Source organism: Corvus cornix, chromosome 5, assembly GCF_000738735.6.
Source record: "Corvus cornix cornix isolate S_Up_H32 chromosome 5, ASM73873v5, whole genome shotgun sequence".
In the NCBI taxonomy this organism is placed as follows: Eukaryota; Metazoa; Chordata; class Aves; order Passeriformes; family Corvidae; genus Corvus; species Corvus cornix.
The window spans coordinates 31,359,548-31,381,795 of NC_046335.1; the positions used below are offsets into that span (position 1 = coordinate 31,359,548).

The 22,248-nt window shown below is 38.1% G+C and overlaps 2 protein-coding genes across 5 annotated transcripts in view; one reads left to right on the plus strand and one right to left on the minus strand.

The window, feature by feature from the left end:
• Positions 1-375: 375 nt before the first annotated feature.
• Positions 376-17,582, plus strand: FAM98B (family with sequence similarity 98 member B). The gene is made up of 8 exons (XM_039552156.1): positions 376-502; positions 1,251-1,399; positions 2,171-2,305; positions 3,013-3,191; positions 9,823-9,903; positions 10,285-10,401; positions 12,745-12,912; positions 14,357-17,582. Exons 1-8 carry the CDS (start codon positions 438-440, stop codon positions 14,714-14,716), a joined length of 1,254 nt encoding a protein of 417 aa, XP_039408090.1. The 5' UTR covers positions 376-437; the 3' UTR covers positions 14,717-17,582.
• Positions 17,583-18,514: 932 nt separating this feature from the next.
• RASGRP1 (RAS guanyl releasing protein 1) overlaps positions 18,515-22,248 on the minus strand; it is a 40,528-nt gene continuing 36,794 nt past the window's right edge. For 3 of the 4 annotated variants that reach the window (XM_039552152.1, XM_039552155.1, XM_010391487.4), the window contains one exon: positions 18,515-21,599. In XM_039552152.1, the coding sequence (XP_039408086.1) occupies positions 21,465-21,599 (135 nt within the window). In that variant the 3' untranslated portion in view covers positions 18,515-21,464. The remainder of the gene's footprint in view (positions 21,600-22,248) is intronic. The other variant, XM_039552153.1, reaches the window with a different exon arrangement.

Here is a 22,248-nt window from a genome sequence, read left to right on the forward strand (position 1 = left end):
CAGAGGCAGCTTGGGATAAGAGTGGCAGAGCTGGCTGCCCTGGGTATGAGCCATGTCCGGAGCCCAAAAGGGTGGCTGTGGTCTCTCCTGGCCCTGTATGTCTCCAGGTGGCTGGTATCCGATGGAGCAGGGTAGCCGACTGGAGCGTGCAGGGGTTTGGGGCCAAATCCGGACCACAGCCGCAGGCCCAGGAGACGAGCCCCGCCGCGGAAGGGTGAGGGAACCCAGGCGCTCCCCATCACGGGCGGAAAGGCAGAGCAGGGCTGTGTGGAAGGGTCTTTCCGAGATACGGGCGGGGGCGGCCGCCGAGAGAGGGGCGGGGGCAGCCCGGGGCCTCCCCCCGGCCGGGGCTCCCGTGTGGCGGCAGCGGAACGCGGCGGCGGGCGCGGGTTGCGGAGGGCCGGTTTGAGGCGGGCACTGCGCGGCGCGGCGCCGGCATGAGGGAGCTGCCGCCGGGCCCGGGGATGGAGAGCGACATCTTGGACGCGCTGGAGGCCTTGGGGTAACCGGGGAGCAGCGGCGGCTCCCCCGGCGAGGGGCTGAGGGCAGCCCGGCTGGGCGTGGAACGCGCCACCGCAGCCGAGGGCGAGAGGCCGGGCCGGAGGCGGGAGTGAAGGGGAGCGCGGGATCGGCGGAGGGACGGGCCCTGCGTTTCGGCGGGTGCTGGGGGCTCGGCGGGGCCGGGCCTCGGCCGGGAGCGGGGTCACGGCGTGGGCGGTGGGCTCGCCCCGGGTGTAGTGCAGGGAGGGCAGAGGAGCCCGGGCGCTCCGTGGGGTGCAGGGGTGCAGCAGCGGTGGTCAGCACTGGGGCGGCCGCTGGAGGCTGGCGGGGCAGCACCTCGTTCTGTGGTGCCTGCCCACCTCCCACGATGTGCTTCGGATATTACGGGACAAAATCTGTGCAAAATTGAATTTTCAGTTACATTATTCCCAGTACTCCAGGGCAGTGAATTGTTAATGTTAGGAGGCAATTTGACTAAACACTTGAATTAGTACTAGAGTTCTTCTCTGGCTGGTGTGTTTTGAGAGATCAAAGTCTGTTTTCATATAGACATGTGAAAACGCCCGCCTTGTATTTTCTGACAAACTATTTTGTTTGTAAAGGACCAATAATTTTTTGGTTAACAAAAGTAATGTAGAAAGACTAATTCCTTTAACTATAGTTACTAACCAGCTTAGAGTAAAATAATTGGAAAATATGTATATTTTATGTTATGCTTACTTATTACTAATGCTTATCTGCCTGTACAGGTACACGGGTGCCCTGTTGGAGGAGGAAGCCCTGAATAAAGCAGCAGAAAATGGATTGTCTTCACCAGAATTTTTTGAGCTTTGCGTTTGGTTAGGTTCCCAGATAAAGTCACTTTGTAATATGGAAGAAAGCATCACTGCAACAGATGGTATATGAACGTTAATTTACAGTGGATTTAGACCCATATTGTTCAGCTAATAGTGAAATTACAGTGTTGAAGTTTACAAGAAAGCTGAAAGGTAGCCAAACCCAGGCTGCTTTTGTGTATAAGCAGCTCTTAGATTAAGGACTTGTGTTGTAAAGACTGTTTCAAAAGGGAGAAAGAAGGTGATTTGAGGTGGCTTTAGATATATATACGTAAATGTAAAAAGTACATTTGCACCTGCAATCATATTTTGATGGCATAAATTGCAGTGCTGGGTATTTTCGGGCTGTTGATCCAATGCAATATTCCAGTCAGCACCATGTGTCGGCACGCGAGGTGCTAGGTAGCGTTGCCTGATTATTTCTGTCTAGTGCTGGAATTTGGATGGGTTTTTATACTACTTTTGTTTTCACCAGAAAAGTAGTGGAACTAAAAACAATCACTGAAAATAATGAGTTCATGACTCCTGTGACTTCTTCATCAGAAAATCACGCTATTTAGTAACATAAACTGTTCACTTCCTGCTGATGTTCATTTGCATTCATGTCTTCACAGACTTCTGTAGCATTACCTCATTCAAAGCACGAGTACAATATACTATTAGAAGCCATGTCTGCTTGTATGTAGGACTTTTTAAAGAAGAATGTTACTGGGGTGGTAGGTGGTTGATCTTTGGACTGTTGAAATCTGCAATTGAAGTGTATAAGTTAAAAAAATTAGATTGCCGTTTGATGTTTCTGTAAAAAGCCATTAATTGTGCATTTATTTCCATAGGTGTGAAAGATATAGAGAGCTTCCAGCTTGAAATTAGTGGCTTTCTGAGAGAAATGGCTTGTCCGTATTCATCATTGATATCTGGAGACATCAAAGATAGATTAAGAGAGAAAGAAGATTGTCTTAAACTCCTATGTAAGTAATAATAATTTTTCCCATTTATAATACAGTATTTTAGGTGCATGCTTTATTATTACTGTACAATTTACATTGAGGAGTTCTTTATGTGTTTTTAAGTTGATGTGTACAGTTGTTACATCCTAGCTCAGCATGCATCAACTCACTTGTGCAAAGTGAAAAATAGAGCAGCATTAGAAACCTGTTTTAGCAGAAACTAAAATTTCTTTTAAAAGTATGGTGCAACCTACTGAGGCCTCCTGATCCCTCTCTTGATCCAATTGTTCCAGCTCACCTAAACTGAGACCTTGTTTCCTGTGTTTGTGAGGGATCTCAGGGCAGCTTGAACAGAAAGGCTGCACAGTTTGAACATGCTGAAAGCAGAATTGAGAGAAACAACGTCTAAGTTTAAGTTGGACTTGGACAAAGGAGTGGCAGCAGGAACCAGTGTGATAACATGAAACTAGCCAAGGAATTTGGGGTCTAGTGGCAGAAGGGAGTTGAACAGTTAAATGCAGTGTGTAGACTGAAGGTAGGAAGTCAGGTGAGAGGAAATTGAGGTAAAGAGTAGGAAACTGATACTGACCTGTTCAGAAGAGAACTGAGAAAGTCTCCGTTTTATCATGGTTATCTTACAAATGTATATATTGTAGCTGTACTGAGAATGTGGATGCAGAAATACTTAAGCGTCTCTAAATCTGCCATTATGGTGCTTTTCTCTCTAGTATTTCTAAGTACAGAACTTCAGGCTTTAAAGATACTGCACAGCAAGAAAAGTAAGGGCTCTCATTTGGAAAAGCACAATGAAATTATTCAGGAAGTGCAAGCTATTTGCGATGCACTGGGTCTGCCAAACTCCCCATCTTCTGGTATTCCTCCCTTGTTAACCAGCGTGGAACAAAAGGTATGGGCTTTTACGTCTTCTCTCTGTTGCTAAACTGTAAGCACTATCTCTGTAAGCATTGATCCTAGAGTTGAGGCCTAGCAGTCTCACCCATAAAAGCCCTATCTGACAAGTGCAAAAGAATTTTAATTCTGAAAGCCAGCTTAGTGTTTTAAGTTAAACTGTTTTGAGTTGAAGTATTTCAGCATTTCCCTGAGGTTGCAATGTACCTGGTAAGACGTACTTTGCCATGCAAGTTTCAATTATAAGTTTTCCTCTTACCCATTCAAATGTGCTGCAGCAAGCAGAAGACTTTGGGTAATAACTGATTGTGCCTTTATATACCTGTAGTAATTTCTGGGATGTATTTAAATTTAATATCCAAAACTTAAATTCTTTTTAGTTTATTAATTTCTTAATTGCAAGTATGGTTTTGTTGGTGCTATTGCCTTAGTTGCAAAGAGGATGAAAATGCCTGAATTGCCAGTATTCAGTGAATAAGCCCTGTTAAACCTTATTCAGCAAGATAGTTCTTTCCATGGTGTCCCTCTAGGTTCTAACTCATTTCACTGATGTGATCCTTAGTCTGATTTCCTTGCTGCAGAATGTAAATAGGCTCTTGAGGTGGAAGTTACCTTCTTTGTCAGACAGATAAAAGTTTTGCTCTTCATCTCTCTCTGGTATCTGGGGAGAGAGTGACCAATCCCCCCTTAAGGGTAGAATAAAAACTCCCTCTGCTTCTGGGTCTTTGAGTTTAATAATTTTACATGATTGTGCTTCTTTTTTTTCTTCTTCTTCATCAGCCAGTGGGCAGTTGAACATTCAGAGAGTTTGGGTAGGGGGCCTGTTACTTGCATGGTTTTCTTACATCTCTCTTCAGCATGACAAGACAAAACCTTTAATAGGTTCATTTATAAAAGGCATCACCCAGGGGCAAACAGACATGACTATTCCTACACTATTAACTGTGCCTGATACATTTAGTTCTAAGGAAATCTTTACATCCGGTAAATATTTTTGAAGGGATGAAAAAACAGTTTTCAAAAATTGTTTTCAAAAAGCAATGTTCTGAGAATGAAAATGTCAGAGTTACAGCTAGTAACTAATGGTTTGAAACTGGCCTGATTGTGCTGCTCTCCCTCTATGAGTGTTAGCTGTGTTTACATCCATGTGTGTTTATAGGCTGCAACCATGGCTGGTGGCCTTCCTTGCTCAGTTCTTTGCTTCACTTCTCAGGTACAGATTTAGTTTCATCCCATTATAGGGATAGGATTCCAGTTCTGCAGTTGTGGGACAGCAAGACCAGACCTGGAGCACCAGTTCCTTCATACACACATAGTGATAGTAGAGCATTTCCTTTGAATTATTAGACAGCTGGTATCTGCTGCCTTTTGCAAAGTCCAAGATTTCCTATCCGATAGGATCACAGGCTTGAATTGTGCATAGTGTTGGCGTTCCAGTTTGTATAAACTGTTAAACTTTCAGAAGTACTAAAATGAGCAGAATCTTAAAAGCATTTTATCTTTGCTTTTGGTTGGGTTTTTATTAATAATGCTGCCTGGACTATTTTCCAATAGTTCTCAGGTCTGTCAGTTCCACAGTGGTTATACCACTTTTACTCACTTCAAAGTGTAGAAAGGTGGCAAAACTAGTTCGTTCATCTTCTGTGACTCCAAATTAATAGAGTAATTTGTTCTCTGTGCGTTTCATCCCTTATAAACAAAGGATTTTTTCCCTGCCTTGCAGGAGATTTTGTAGCATTTCTGCTTTTTGTTTACTTGTCCTTCATTACTTTAATATAGGACAAGTTTCGAGTTATATTTGCAGGGAGCAAGAGTTAGAGACCTACATTTATAGGTATAGCTGCATTAGAAAGGTGGTGCCACCAATTAAAGTTCATTGGCTTTGTAAACATTTTTTTAAGAGCACCATTTTGTTACTTTTTTTATATGCTCACAGAAATTCACTTGAAATGATCCATTTATTTTTCCAAATATTTTTTGGCTTTTGATTTAGTTAGGTTCTGCATAAAATTGCACTGTTGATGTTTAGTCATTCATAATGTCATTTATGTCATTCATAATACAGGCTTACATACTGATCTAGTATTTTTATTTAGTGTATCTGCACATGTATCTGCAGCATTTCAACATGTCTACTCTTTGTCTCTGTCCAGCATCTTCAGCATTGTCAGTAGCTGTGGGAGTAGTTCTGAGAATAGTTTGGCTGTGCAGCAGCAACCTACCAAAGGGAGAGATCACACACTGTATTTTGGTATGGAACATTAAAACATTTATTGTTTTAAGTAATTTTCCAGTTTATTTAAGAGACTAGTATAAAATCAGGATTCCTTTCTTCATTCAAAATGAGTTTTATAGTAGCTCAAACTTTGAATATACGATCATAGCAAGTATCTTTTCCATCTTCTGTAATTACCTAGGGTAGTGGTTATCAACATAGCCACTGTGAAAATGTGAGAGAACCGCCTTCTACCTCTAAGTGTATTTTATTCTATTGTATAATACTGAAAAACTGATAGTAATTTTTCAGTTGTTTAAGATGCTGTTCCCTTGTAAAGTATATTTACAAAGCAGGAATCTAGGAGTCATTCTGAAACGTAGTGCCAAAACCTCCATAAATTCTAAATGAACATTGATGAAAGATTCAGAAAAGTTTATGCCACTGTTGTGCTTTGTAACTAGTGCTTACATCTGGCTGTTTTCCAATCCAGGTAGTGTGAATTTCACACCTAATTACAAAGTGACATTCTAATACTGTTTATCTGAAAAAACTCTTAATGTGATATTATTTAAAAGACTTCTGAACATTTTTGCCCGCGTTATGAAAAGTACTCTGCTACTTTTCACATATCAGTAGAATGAAAAGAAACTATAAAGGGCTACCAAACAAACTAAGTCAAAATTAAGCTAACATAACACTTAAGTGAAATGCTAGAAGAATTTTTTTTTTTTACATATTTGGGTATACATCCTAGAATTTATTAATATTTTAATTAATGTATTACATTTAACTGTTGATCTGTGGCAATTTTATGGATGTAATGGTGCCTGGACAGTAAGTATTAATGTAACTGCAGGGAACAAGACAAAAGAGTTGTCCTGTTCACCAGACATCAGGGTCAAACAAAAATGTATTTAGAGTTAGATAAATACTGAATTTATCTGCAGGTATATGAAAGAGAGGCTTAAAAATATTTTGTGCTTAAGATTTTAGGTGATCTCTCTGCAACTGTACAGTTGTACAGTACACCTGATGACTAATCAGGGTAATGTTCTTTCCTCAAAGTGTTGATATTTTGACTTAATAAAATGACACCTGTCCCCAGGTCAGGTTTTTTCAAAATCTCAAAAAACCCTGGAGGTGCATTCATACGTGATGTTTTTCTGTGCAAGAGGTATTAAACGTAAAAATTACTGTTTTGACAGATGAGGATATTTAATAAATATATTGAACATGATAATGAAGTGTGAGCTAAATTTTTTTTTCAGTCGTACAAAATTACAAAACAAATGAGAAATGTCATGTTCAATACATAAAGGTACACTTCATTTGGTAACAGTAGAATAACTGTGTATTTTTATGAACAGATTTTGAAGTTGGTATTTTTGTCTCACGTTTTATTTCATTTTATATTTAGAGAGTGTGTGAACTTTCGAAGCAATCCCATAAATTTCTAGTGTTACCAAGGTCATTGATTACACAGTATGTCAAATAGTCAAATATTCTTGTCTACATCTAGTTCTAATTATTTGGTTTGCTTTTTACACCTGACTGTGTAAAATCTTTAGGATGATTTGGCTGTTAGAATATGTTTTATGTTTCTTTGAGTATGTTTTCAGTGCTCTTTTATCTGGGCACTGCTTTTAGTATTGTTCCCACTTATATGTGCAGGCTTCTCTTTAGGTTGTGGTGTTTTTTTGGACTCCTGCTTATCCTTCTCAATCCAGGGCAACTGCTGTGTGTGGGAATATGGGTTATAACATAGATGATTCTCACATCCATTGTATTCTTGTCCTTTGGCAGACTGTTGTGTGTCAGGGTTCTTGTGTTCATACCTCTGTCATCAGTCATAGCTGGACAACATATTCTGCAACTGTAAGGCAGCTCATCTTATTTCACCATTATAGCAGTAGAATTTCCCCATGAGCCCTGCTGATGGGAGTGAGGAGCAAGTGCAGATTCAGTGTTCTGAATATGACTTTACAGTGTGTCATAAGCATAGACCAGCTCATCAGTGAAGAGATTCCTCCTTAACTGTTATTGAGTAGTAAGGCTGTACTGGATAAGAATTACATTGGTATTCTCTTTTAACTTGGAAAGAAGAGGCTGCAGAAATTTGGGGCTGGTTTCTCAGTCAATAAAGGATTGTTTCATTTAGCTGCTCTTGTTTCTTCTAGTTCTGATTTTCATTGATTATCTTCCTTAATTGTTCTCTCTAAACTTCCTTTCACTTTTCAGTTCATAGAAATCAGGAGTATGCAGCGCTGATCGACCTGTGATGGCAGAATGTGTGGCTTTTGTATGTGGAGCCCAGTGTTGCATTTATCTCTTTGTTGTCCTTGCAGCTGCAAACTTAAAATAATTCTAGCCTCTAGATAGTATTCATCATCACTGGTTTTCAGATCTTCTTTCACACTCTAACTGTGAATTATATTGAAGATTTTTAATTTTGTTGTACTGGTTTTTGTTTCAGCAGCTGGTCTCATTTTGATAGACTCTCTTCCTTTCAACCTTTGAGGTAATATTTCTGACCTCAATGGTATATGAATAGACACCTCTTGCCCAATAGAATTTTTAATTAGTCTGCTGTTCATTCCTTCTTCTATACTAATTACTGATCTGTTCATCTCTTGCTGTCATACTGATCTTATTCTATTGCTGATTATTAACTTTAGATTTTGATTCTTCAGGCACTTATTTAAATTCAAACATAGTTTGTGCTTAGGTACATTTGCACTTTGGAGCAGAATATGACAGGCACCGTGTACATGCTTCAGTAAAAAAAAAGGCTACATTCAGAAGACAGACAGACAACCCTGGAGTGCTTTTTGTAAAGAAAATAAAGGTTGTAGAGAAGCAAGAATTATCAGAGAAAGAGGAGTGTTGGGATCAGTACGGTACATGGAACTGAACTTCACCCTTATTGTAACCTCTTTTGATATGAATGAAATATAACAGCAGGGAATATTACAGTAATTAGATGGCCACTTTCAGATACTACTAGGCTGTCTTTTGTGATAGAGTCAAAACACAGTTTTCCCTTAGTTTGTTCACTGCACAATATGTTTACCTGAGACTTTTTCTGGGATATTGTGTTTTTAACCTGCCATAGTGCTGCCCAGCAGTGATGTAAAAACAAAGAACAAAATACATACATCTTGGTTTTCACACAGAATTTGAGATCAGATTTTTTTCTTCATATATATATAAAAAAAAATCGAGATACTTACAAAAATCCTGACATACACTCCTGAGAGTTGATTTTCTGAGTATTTCTTTTAACAATGAACTGAGTGCTCTAGAATTTGATTTCTGACTTCTGGGATTTTTTTTCATAGCAATCACTAGAGATGATATTTCTGTAATATGTGACACTCAAAACTGAGCTTTGAACCATGCCTCTGTAACAAATGTAGTGTGAATGCCTGTGTGCTCACATGAAGTCTTACAATCCTTGCAAATGTATCTAATGGCTGTCCCCAGCTACAGGTTTTACTGTAGATTGTGCACCACCTTAATCCTTCCTTTGACATATAAAAGAAAATTAACTCTAGTTTTACTTGTTTTGCTTGGTTCCCCATGGTTATTTACTAAAGGAAATGAAGATGTAGTTCACTCACTCAGACTGGGTACAAAACTTGAAGGAACAATAATATGCATGCAGTCAACTCCAGCTGAAAAACCAGTTGGCTGGAAAGTTATGCACAAGTGTTTTGAGCATTTTTGGTAATGGTTTCAGAAGACCTTTGCCAAAGGAAGTTCACTCAAGAAGAGGAGGTAGAGGTTTCTTGTAATGAGAGAGGAGAATGTGGTGGTGGTTGGAAGACAGAGCATATTTCACTTCTGATTATTGAGAGCAAGAACTAGCGGAAGAAGTATAAGCAAGTTTGATTTGGAGTGAATGTAGAAGTTTTAAACATAATGTTAGCTGGAGCCACTTAAAGGATTAGAATAAAGTTAATGAGAAACAATGACTGCATACCTATCATATCTCCTGCCTTTCTTCATAGCACCCATCACCAGATTTTTTGTAGCCCAGTGTAGCATTTGGCAACAGAACTCTGAACTTCCTGTTGTAGTTACAACACTTAGGTATATGTAAAATTAGTAATTTAACTAGTCTTACTTTCTGTTTGCACTTGATAAATTTGCTATATAGATACTGTTCTGTTGATGGGAAGAGAAGTGATGTGCCATAAAATATTTTTGCATAGAGGCTGGTCATCTTCTTAAAGTATTCAGGAAATCTTTTTAAAGTCGATCATAAGCCAGAAGATGTGTATCTGTTTTCATGAGTCTGCTGAAACAAACATGCTGTGTTTGATCTTCCAAGTAACAAAATGAGGTTGTAACAAATTGTGCTGAAATAAATCTAAATATTTGTGTTCTGAGATGTATGGTTTTTTTTCAGATAAAGGACATTCTCTCAAAAGTTAAAAATAACCATGTGGGGAAATCACTGCTAACAAAACCTCTGAACTCTGACCAAGTGGTAAATAAAAGTTTCTCCATTTCTTTTCTCCATTTAACAGGATGGTCAAAATAAATGCATATGGCTTCATTTAACTTTGCATTTTTAAGGTCACTGTTCTATTGCTGAATATTAATACTAAAATTCAGTTGCTAAATACTAACAATGATAATCAGATACTTCCAGAATTGACATTATAAAACAGACCTTGTGTTGATTCATTAGTTGTTCAGTTTCAAAACATTTTGTATATATGTACTACTGTAGCATTACATAGATGCTATGTAGTTTATAGTAGTCACCTTGGGATAGACAACTTAGTTGATAAATGGGATTAACTTTGAATTGACTTCTATAACTTTATATATTTGAGTGTTTGAATTTTTTATTGTAACACTGCAGGAAAGATTGGAAAAAATCAATGATGCTCTTTGCAGTGAGTACGAGTGTCGACGGCGGATGTTAATGAAGAGGCTCGATGTGACTGTACAGTCTTTTGGCTGGTCTGACAGAGCAAAGGTAAAACTTGATGTACTTTTTGCTTCCTGTAGGTGGGAGTCTGCTACAGTTCTCCAAGTCTTCCTACAGAATATGCATACCATGTAAATACACAAATAAACTTCTATCACTGTTATCTTTTTTCCAGCCTGTTTCTCATCCCAAATATCCAAATATTTGTAATATCCAAATCCTAGGTATTGAGGAAGGGGATGGATTTAACCAGGTGGCACAGCCTATCCTTTGTGACTATAGCTTCACAATTAGAAATTCTAGCATCCTTTGTTGGGGTTTCTCACTTTATATTTAAAGTTCCCATCTCCCTGTTTTCTGTATCTAACACCCTCCAATGAAGTAAACTAGGAGGGAATTCAGCACTTTTCATGCAGATGCAAAAGTAAGACAAACACTGGGCCTTAACATAGATTGGGTGTAAAACGTGGCTGCTCATGAAGTCTGTGCGGTTACAGAGACTGCCCCCTATCTTGGATTCAGTGCTGCTGGATGAACAGCCGTGCAGTTGAACAGGTTATTTGAATAGTAACTTGTGTGAGAAAATCACACAATTGCTTGTAATCCCTTCAGGTCACTAAAAATTCCAAAGCACTCCTCTCTATTTGCTCTGCAGGTATTGCTTTAATTCTGATAATTTCATTTGTACTATTTCCTAGAACTTTGTATATTAAAAAACAGTCATGATATTTCTGAGCTGGAAATATATCTTGTATGTATCCAGCAGAGTAGGGAGAGAAGATACATGAAGTTTGTAATTTGATGAAGGCACATGTGAGAAGCTGGAGGCGGTAAGATCAGCTTTCCTGCCAAAGGTTTCTGTAGAAAGCTTAAGATGGATAAATCTTAAAATTTGTAAAGCTTACTGAAAGTATGGATTGTCTTTGTCACCAGTCTTTGCGGTGTCACAATTTGTCATTGACACATGCAGAATCAACTTCATGAAGTTCACTAAATATCAGTGCAAGACATGAGTCTGGGTGCTGCTGTGCTGTGTTGGAATGGCTCACTGTTTAACTTTTGAAGGGGTTGTGAATGTTTTTATGCTGCAAGAAAGGAAAAGGGGGGCATTTAGCTTAGAGAAGCCAGGAGATGTCCCTACTTGTGTAACTTCCTTACAGCTGTACCAATACAATTATATGTCTTCAGATTTAGAGTATACTTCTGAAATGTAGTTGAGGTGACTGATGACTAACTTAAGCAGACTAAAACTTTGTCACTTGCTATTGTTCCATTCGAACAATGTGAAAAACAATGAATGCCCTTTTGAAATAGAACAATAGTTTAAAGAGATTTTTGATGATAAAGTAGTCAGATGATTAATTTTCCTGTCTTTTAAAGACTGTTGATGTGAAATATATGCAGTTACAGAAATAACCAAGTTATATACTAATTCAAAATTACATACTATTTTCAATCTTTTTTTTCCCCTTATTTCTCTTGAAGGATGTTCATAACTTCTTTGAGAAGGTTTTGAGAATTGAAAATGTTCTGGCATTGATGTAATTTAGAGAAAGAAACAAATTGTTGTCTTTTTAAGATTTGTTAGCTTGCCTTTTTTTCCCCATCATTAAATAGGTATTGATATGTTTCTCTGCTTTTGATGGTGTGGCATTTTTGGGGGTTTTTTCAGTTTTGTGTAACTTGTTCAGTCCCCAAGAGGGATAAGTTTGCAGACTGAATTGGGTTCACAAAGGATGGAGTAATTGCCTAGGAAAACAGTCTTGTAAAGGTTCAGCACCTATTGTCTGATCTAGCCAATATCAGATGTTTTATTTCACTCTGAAGATCATTCCAAATTTTCCCAGAAAGTATATTTATTTTTCTTTTTTTGTTAAACAAATGAAGCATCAAAGCATGTTTGGAAAAAATCTCATACTCTCTCCTTCTTAGTCTCACTTTTTCATGGCTTACATAAGTGTTTTGCAGCATTGGTATATTTTCAGGTTTTTTCCACAAATTTACCTTACTTTGAAGCTGCTCTGTTTTCATTACATTTAGAAGCGGTCTGTTGAATATGGTTATGGAAAGCTCTTGAGAGAGCAGGATGTACTCCTTAGGTTTTAGTCTGTAGACATGTTGGAAGACATTAAGGAATCTGTTTGATGCCAGTGGATAGAGGAGTTCCTTTTGTAATGGTGCTAAGTTTCAGCATCAATTATACATAATCAGCAGCACTTTCTGTATAATAGCGCCACCAACAGGAAGAGAATAGGTGATAACTGGCACTATGTTTTGTAAGGTAGTCTGTATTTTCAGAAGTGAAACTTACTGAGACCAGTATGTGGTTTATTGGAAGTCTGTTGGTGTGTTTGATGCCTGGCAAGTAAGTTGTTTGATGTTATCCTTTAGGTAAAAACAGATGAAATAGCACGGATCTATCAGCCCAAGCGCTATGCGTTGTCTCCGAAGTCCACCATTACATTAGCTCACCTTCTTGCTGCTCGCGAGGATTTGTCCAAGATCATACGAACAAGTAGTGGATCAACACGGGAGAAAACCGCCTGTGCTATCAACAAGGTATGGTTTTTGTTTCTGGCATGTGATAAAGGGACATGGGAATTTACAGACCTACCAAAAGTAATTCTGGAATTACACTGGTTTTGCTTGGTGCTTTCATCCATTTAAGAAAGGAAGGTTTGCAGTATTCCAGTAAACATTGCAGAAACTTCTTTTTTTTATCTTGCTGGACAGTCAGTCATGCAACAGGATGAAACAGAGTAGTGTAGATGAGAGGGAACAATGTGGGGGGTGTACATGTGTGTGCAAATGACCTCTTGAGTTCAGTGGAACTGTGCACATCAAAGATACATAAAAGTATTTGTGGTATCAGTTCCTGGGCTAACTTTCCAGGATTGTGTTGCTAGGTTTGTAAACCACCATCTCTAGTTCATCTAGTTGTGTGTTACAAATCACAAAAGTTTCTGTGGAAATGTCATTTTGCTGCAAAGTAAAATTATCTGGTTTGGCTACAGTAATGAAACAACGTTGTGCTGCTTTCTTGTGTGTGGTAAAAGCTGATGCTTGCGAGTAGTGACGTGAGTTTCACCATTCAAATGGTGACTAAACCTGCTTTTATATTGATCCTGTATTTACAGATTTTTCTATTGTTTTTTGCCTCATTTATACCCTTTAATATGTTTTGATCCTGAACACTCTGAAATTTCTTAATTATTGTAGGATCTCAGAGAAAGTTGGGGTTTTTTTCTTGAGAGAACTTTAGTTGGAGTGCCTGGGACTGATCAGGGAATGTTAACAACGATCACACAAAGTTTAGGAAATCTGAAAGCAACAACAAAAAGACCTATTTGGGTACATCTTTGTTCTTCAACTTAATGTTTTGTGTAACTTTGTCCAGTACAGTTTCTCTTTTTGTGCACTGAGTAATACCTGCCATAGTCAAGAGCTCTTTTTTTTTTTTTCCTTTTCTTGAAAGTGTTACTGCAGCCTATTGCATATTTTGTTCGTTCCAGCTCTGTACTGAGTGTCAGTAGTTTCTGATGGTAGGCAAACTGGTGTTCCTTCGAGAATTGCACATCAATTTGCCAGTTTGTTTTTTGCCAGCTGATGAGGTTTGAACTTGAACTTTGAAATTTAAGTAGAAGAGCCACATCATAAGGAATCTTTTCTATATGAATATGTATTTGTATATATTACATATGAAGTATGTATATTGCTTATTGCAATACTAATACTTCAGGTGTGCAGTGTTCTTCATAAAAATTTCACAAAAGTAATATGAGTCAGCTAGCTGCAGTTATTTCTGTTTTAGAGGTGAAAAATGAGAACACTTTCAAGAGCTCTGTTGTGGTGTTACAAGGACAGGAGATAGTGATTCTGCTGTCGCGCACTGCACTGAGGGGCTGTATTTCCTGAAAACAGCAGGCAGCATTTCTCTGTCCACAGGAGAAAATCCTGTGTCTCTTCAAGTTTAACTCTGAAAATCACCAATTTTTCCATATAGGTTCTGATGGGGAGAGTCCCTGACCGTGGAGGCAGACCAACAGAGATTGAACCACCTCCTCCCGAAATGCCTCCATGGCAAAAACGACAGGAAGGTGGTGGAAGAGGTGGCTGGGGAGGTGGTGGTGGTGGTGGAAGGGGTAACTGGGGGGGTGGAGGGGGTAGAGGAGGAGGAGGTGGAGGTTTCAGAGGTGGTGGAAGAGGTGGGGGTGGCTTCCAGGGTGGGGGTGGCTTCCAGGGTGGTGGTGGTTTCCAGGGTGGGGGTGGCTTCCAAGGTGGCAGGGGAGGAGGTTATGGTGGCAGGGGGGGCTATGGTGATCCATATGGTGGAAGAGGAGGGGGAGGATACCGAAGATACTAAAGTACTGTAAATCTTGACAGGGTAACTGGCAAGATACAGTGGTGGTATTTACTGGTATTAGGAATTTAGGTATGTTGACTTGGGTTTAGGCTAGAATTAAGTATGACCATATGAATCATTTCATTAGACCAACTGATGTTCTCACTGAGTTCTTTTAGTTAACTGAACAGAACTTTTATACTAAAATCTGATGACTAAAGTCCTTGGTTTTCGTACTGCTTATATGGTGTTTTTTATTGTCATGTTATTTAAAGTAAGTCTCAGAAAACGGAATAAAACCCTTTCTAAACAAACAAAAATATATTAATGGTCAGACCTCTCTAATTATTGCATGTTGCGTATCTACTCTCCTGCTCCAAAATGTTGTGTAGAAAAAACAAAGTAGGCCTAAGAACTAGATGAAACCACTTTTAAAAGACTCAAGAATGCTGCTTTTAGGCTTGTTCTTCATTCATAGTTTTCATGTGGGACATACAAATGAATTTTAATTTCAAATGTTAAAATCCTTAAGGCTTTGGTCAAAATTATTCAATTAGATTCGGTTATTCTTGCAGAACTTCACATTAAAGTAACACTGTGAATTAGTACTTTACACAGGTTAATCAAATCAGGTTGTTTTTTGTGCTCATAATGTATCAGACACTCATTAAAGGTCGGAGCGTGTACTGTAAACTCATAATCGTAGTGAGTTTTGATAGTGTTTTATTTTCATTTTACTTGTTTTCCGTTATTGGTGTTTCAAAAAAAAAATTTAAGATCAGATTGGGCAGAAAACCTGCAGCTGTCATGTCTGATAAGAATTCATGTGTATAACCTTGTGTATCAGCTTTGAGACACAAAGTTTGAATAAGCTGAGCTTCGTAAAAAAGAACATGACATTTCTTCTTGCCTTTTCTTCTTCCCTCTTTTTTTTTTTAAATTTTCCTCTTCTCCCCTGCCTGCTCTGTGTTTGGGAATCACCAACTGCCTAGTTAATAAGTTAGTAAGACACCTCATACAGCAGCTGCCTTTTCTCAGTGATTTCTTTCTCTCTTACTCTGCCAACCTAAAAGAAGCCCTGTCTTGACATGGTATAGGTGCCTTCTCCCTTACACACACTGTTACTCTAGAAGAAGGAGTGGCTACAGTACTAGAGACAGAAGTCAGCTGTCATACCATCATGGCTGTGTAAATATATGTAGTCAGGAATTAAATTTAGAGCTGTCACTTAAAGAAGTGAGTTTGTGCTGCCCAGTATCTCTTAGATCTCCCATGTTGTAAGGCCACTCCTAAGAACAGAGGTGGAACAGGGGATGATGCCTGAATGTACTCATGACAGCATTTATCAGGGTCAGGTTACTGCAGAGATTCAGGAAGGCATCTGATTAACCTGGTGTGTCTGATGATTAAATAGCACAGCAGACTTGAAGCACTTGTAACTGTAGGCTCAACTGCGGGTTGAACTTTAGGATTTGATTTCGGATTTATGGTCCTCAGTTAGAAGTTCTTTCTGCACAAATTTCCTATCGGTGTTCATTGGTGTTTTGTTACTTCCATAAACATACGTATCACGTCCTGTTTCACTGGCAACTTCGTGCATGAATATAAAGCTCTGCTCCAAATCAAGTTATTATCTTTCAAAAGTTTTTCTCCTGTTAACTTCCTCTCTCATCAGTTTGCTTGAGAATGCTGCTTCTGATGCGATAGATATGGCTTTACCTAGGCTTTAGGGTCCCAGCAGGTGCCTGACAAAAAGAGGCAGAAGTTTTCCTTGTTAGAATTTGTTAGCCGGGATGTGAACTTTTGCAATAATGGCTTAATGTCACCCAACTGCTAACACTATAGTTCCTTTGCCAATTTTTTTTCTATGCTTCTTACTGGCTTAAGCCCTTGGCAGCCTCTGCAATCTTTATGGAGAGACCCTCATGGGTCACGTGGGAGCACAGTACTGGTTGTCTTGATTCTGAGCTTGGTTTTTGCCTAAGGGTCTGGGATAGCTCACAAACTGATGACATACCAAATGAGACTGCTGGCCTTGAGTGAAGTGTTGGTCAGCAAAGGAACAGAGAATAGTTTTTTAACAACCAAAGCCTTAAGATTAAATTCTGTTTGCTCATCCAAATGTTATTTTTTGCTACAAGTAAACCAGCAGTCAAGCATGTGACTTCATCAAGGAAATACACTCTGAAAAACAAACTACTTACCTACACTTAAAGGTTTCATTAGTCTTAGGATGCAAGGTTGCACGGGTTTAATTTGGTTTTAACTGCAGATGTGGATGTGCCTTGATGTTTTTACACTCATCAGTCCATCCTGTTTGTAGCAGGCAGGACAGTTCTGAATGAAGTAAATCATCAAGTGAAGCAGGTACATGCCCACTTGAATTGTAACAGTTAAATTATTTCAGTATCATATTTCAATTATATGTATGTAGACCATGTAAAATATGGAAATATAAATAGGCTGGAGATTTTTAATCTGGCCACTTCAGGTTTTTTAAAGTAATTTCAAAATGTGAAGCCAGTAGTTGAAAACTAAAGCACCACCATATTCCATGGAGGTATCCTCTGCTGTCCTCTTGTCAGAATGTATGCTTTTAATTTCTCAAACAATGCAATAACATCATGAGAGTAATTGATTTAAACCTCAAGTTTTGTCTTGAAAAAAAAATATTTTCAAAAATTCTGTTGTAAGTAAAAGATTTTCATATATATGTTTGTGAACATTTTTGTGTTTATTCACACTTAGTGAATACCTAAATTAATATTGTTTTGTTTGTTGAAGAACTGAAAAAAAGGTTGTGGATTTTTTTCAGGTATTGAGAGAGATACTTTTGTTAACAGCTGTAAACACTGAGGAATAAAGTACTGTATTTGAAATTATTGCATCATCTGTGTATTGTGATTTGGATCCACTACCATATGTTCCTCCTTTGTTTGTAAGAAAGAATTCCTGCTGGTGATTTACAACAGTGATGAAACTTACTTTTTATGGTAATGAAAATAACATATATTTTGACTAAAATGGAGAAAGCTGTAGATAATTCTAGAGGAAAATTTTAACAGCCAAGATATGTCACAAGTCTGGGATTTTGTCTAAGGAGTTTGTTTGGGATTACTAAGCAATCTCAGTTACATTTTATCTTAGTAAAAAAAAATTAAACAGTGATCTATATGATCACTGCTTTTGTGTTTATGTAAACTAAGGAAATATATTCCAATTACTGCTCAAGTTTTCTTTTTATTACTTTCTGTAATTACAAAGAGAACCACAACTTGTTTTGTGTAAGACTGTAGAGCAGATTTGCCATATAAAGAGGAGTTTCACCTCTTGTCTTCCCTCATGATTGTAGATAACTGAATAAATGTCCATTTCCCCATATAAAAACAAATTTAGGATATGGTATTTTGACGTTTACTATAAGGTGAAGAAGAATAGCAAGTGTTCAGGGTGCTACAGTGCTGCCTGTGCAATAGGCAGCATTAGCAGAGGCAGCAGAAGCCTTGCTTGAACTTGGCTATTGTGCTGTGGAATCTTTTCTAACGTAGCATTCTTAACAAAAGTGAGAGACTATGATAGTAAAGACTGGTGCTTTGTAATACTTGGAATAGTGAGTAGCAAAACAATGTCTGTACTGTGTCAACCACTAAAATACCAAACAAATAATCTGCAAATACCTAGCTTCCTAAGTTTTCCCAGGCATTGTTCCAAGGCTCAGAGAAGGTGAAGCAGGCCTAGAGATTAGTACTAGGTTAACGGTCTCAGATGCCAGTAAAGGAAGATGAATATAGATGGTACAGATTTCTCTGAGATACAAAATCAGAGGCATAAAATGCAATTTTAATATTTTTCTATTATAAATACTAAACCAAAATCTTACAATTTATATAAAATCTTTACAATCTGTACACTTTTTCAGTCTTCTCAGACAGCATTAGAACTTTTTCAAGTTGCCATAGAGATCAGTTACAACAAAATAACATGCTACTAGAACAAAAACATATATAAGCTAATCTAAAAGCAGTTGTATTTAACCTGAATATGAACAGTAGCCCTGCCTTTTTAATTATGATATTACTCAATCTATTTACTTTTATCTTTAAACAATCAGAATTAACACTTAAAAAATAAACAGGGGATGGCTCTTTTTCTTTCTGTCTTCTTGTAAGTACAGCTGAACCTAGAGAAGGAAAAGGTGAGTGTTTCCATTTAACTTAAGCCACGACAAGATAAATTTCAGTATCATTGTTTGATAACATGACTTTTAAACAGCACTTTTAATTGTGGTTTTTTTTCCTAACATAAAGCAGCTTGAAGATTAACGCAGGGGCAAATGATTCTTTTGTCAGTTTTAACAGTTTCCCTGTAATCAGGTTCTGCTGTTAAGTCTTTCATGTTAGTCTTTCAGGAAAAGAAAGTCCCAAAAGAAAAGAAGGGACTAACAGCACTTAAAAAAAAAAAGGGGGGTGAGGTGGAGGGAATAACTGTTAGTGGCTTTCAGCAAACAGAGAACCTGGAGGTTACTTAGAGAGCTCTGAAGTTACCCAGGTATCAGCTGACCTCTTTGAAGCAGGAAGTTTTCAGCACACATGAAGCACTGCACACTCGTTCTGTAAGACACTCCTGCAAACAGATCCCTTTTAAGTCTTTCAGATTGAACAAGCAGACATCACACAGAAACACTTAGGACTGTACAAATCTGTGGTCATAACTCAATTTTGAGTATTAAGTACTTAACCTAGTTACGCAGTAGCCTTTTGGCCAGCTGATGTTAGGAAATTTTCCTTTTAACTGAGGTTTTGTTCATGATCTCCACACTCCATCACAGATGAATTATATGTATACCCACAAATTGTATTAGAATCCAGAGTTTAGACCACCAGTGAGCAGTTACCTTGGCTGTACAACAAGATTTATGAGTCAGCTGCTCCTTTGGGGTATTTTTTAAATAAGTGAAAATATATTCAACTTTTATCTTGTTTAACAGTTGTAGAAACAGACTTTTACTCGCTAAATGCCTATTAGAAATATGCCTTGCTGTAGTTCCCTGAATAGAGGACAAAATCAAGAAGCTCACAGAAAATGGGCAAACCAAGTTTGCAGACATGACCTGACAGCCATTCTGATTGCTTCACTGATCAAAGTGCAGTTCCATGTTACTTGTTAATAATTCAGGTTTAGTGTATGAGTTAAAAAAAGCTGTGCAGTCTTCAGAGGTGCTGGGTTTTTCCTATGCATTTCAGTTATTTACAGTAATGTAACAGAAAATCTACTACTACTACTCTTTCCCTCCATTTATTTTTACTTAGATATGGAGTTGCAAGCACAACCCAATTTCAAAACAAGAATTTAGAATCACTAAACTGGCAAGTAGTTTCAAATTAACTTTACAAATAAAGCATTCATATACCTGATAGTGACTGTAAAATGTATATTTATGCCACTTTGAACACAAAGCACAGATGGTATTGTCATTGACTAAATTTCAATCTATAATGGACCTGGTAACTTAGAAGCGTTGAGCATTAAGTGGTTGTTTCTGATGTTTGTATATGTGATGACAAATACCTGATAAATACAAGAAAGTTTTGTACAACTCTTAAGTGTACAGATTCTCTTGGAATGCAAATGCAGTTTTCAAATCGGCTATTCTGACAAGTAGATTTATCAGTAACTTGAAAGACTGTTTTATTGTCTCTTAACAATATGTACACTTTGTGTCTTTAAGTTACCTCCTTCACACCTTTTACTATACAAAATTTACAGACATAGGAGCACACTCATCTTGACTCTTTACGTAAAGTGCATGTGAAATCTAGGAGAGAGAAAATGGAGAAGCCTTGTTAGGAGCTCTGAAATAAGTAGCTTTGCACAGGGATTGCTGTACAGGTTCCCTCATAATGTGGCTCTAAAGGTTCTACTCAACAGTGTTATCTACTTTGATGTGAGAGAATTATGATTAACCTTGTCCCATATTTACTGTATGGGGACAACAAGTTACCCCTTAAACCAACTAAGTAGAATACATGTTCCAAGTCATGGCATGGAGCACAAAAATGGAAGCAGTATTCAATGTCAAGTCTCTATAGTCTCACCTCTGTTACCTTAATATAGGTAAGCATTCAAGCAGCAGAACTTCTAAAGCTCTGAAAGATGTTTTAAAAAATTGTCAGTTTATCTTAAAAGTGTAAGGATCAATCAAATATCATCAGCTTAACTACTTATTTTAATATTCTGGTTAATTTTTGGAATTAAACGTGACAGTTCACTTCATGGTTTTAATTGGTTTCAGCTCCAAGAAGGAACTGTTTTTCTTAATTTAGTATTCCTACAGTTTTACTTACTCAAGAGTTATCAAACATTTGTTTCTGCAAAACTGAGTTTGGGCCAAGTTTGAGGTGACACAGTCTTACGAATAGCGACTTTGTCAGAACACTTGTGCAGTAAGGTGTGCTGCTGGCAGCCAAGGAAGTCACTGGGGAATCAATATGGTCTTCAACATGAACAGAGACTTCAGCAACACTCTCACTCCTTTTAAAAGCAAACCCAGAAGATACTATTTTCATTGCACAGATAATGCTAAGTTACCTTACAAGGTCAAAGGAATGATTTTATACATTTGGGAGTGCATGTTTAAAAGGGAAATGTGTTAAGAGAACATTTCTGCGTAACATCCTTCAGATTCTCTCTCCAGTTCACTTGGTAAAGCAGCTTTATCACAGCCCCTCTTTCAGTCTTACATTCTTCCATAGGAGATTTTCCTCATCTGCTAGGAGCAGTCTCTGTGTCGTAGACTGTCAACTACATGGTTTCTTTTCTGGATTGTGAGAGATTCAATTGTTTTATGTGCCTGTTCCAGTTGGATCTTTAAACCTTCATTGTCTGCCTTTAGAATATTCCTTTCCTAAACAAATAAACAAACAAACAAACAGAGAATTGTATTTTATTCTGCAATTATTTGAGGACTGTCTGGTTGTAAATTTAGCTTGACTGCCATAAACATAAATTGGTGTAGCTCTTATTAGAACCAGTAACTTCTGTGAACATTTCCACAGTCACTGCTCTACCCTTTGTGTATACTCTCACAACTTTCCAGCAGCTGGTATCTGAGTCATGTCCACAACCTGCATTTATCCACCCTCCACTGCACCTTTCACAACAACAGTAGTCTGGGGAAACAACACAGGTCACACTTTACCACTCTACTGCTGCAGAAATTGATATACCAGAAGCTAAGCCATTAATTTATAACATCATCTGCTGTTTAGTAACTGAGGTCAGAATCTGATGAGGGAGCAAGGGCAAGTGTAAATTATGGGACTCACATGAATGGGGCATTTTAAAGAATGCATTTTTACAAGTTACATCCATGCTTCACATCCTTGTTGCATTGAATATACTGTTGATTGAAAGGGAAGTGGTTACTGGAAGATTGTCTTATCTCTGTCTTAATGAACCATTCATCTTTCATAAAACATGAGTTCACTTTATCAGCAGCAAGGGATATTTTGAAAGTGATAGTCATCATTCAAAGATCAGACTGTGGTCTGGTA

What these genes read in the sequence shown, in the direction of transcription:
- FAM98B (XM_039552156.1), top strand. Translation starts at nt 438, where the DNA reads ATGAGGGAGCTGCCGCCGGGCCCGGGGATGGAGAGCGACATCTTGGAC. An exon ending in TAACCAGCGTGGAACAAAAG is followed by an intron (nt 3,192 to 9,822) that starts GTATGGGCTTTT and finishes GTTTTTTTTCAG; the next exon opens with ATAAAGGACATTCTCTCAAA. An exon ending in GCTGGTCTGACAGAGCAAAG is followed by an intron (nt 10,402 to 12,744) that starts GTAAAACTTGAT and finishes GTTATCCTTTAG; the next exon opens with GTAAAAACAGATGAAATAGC.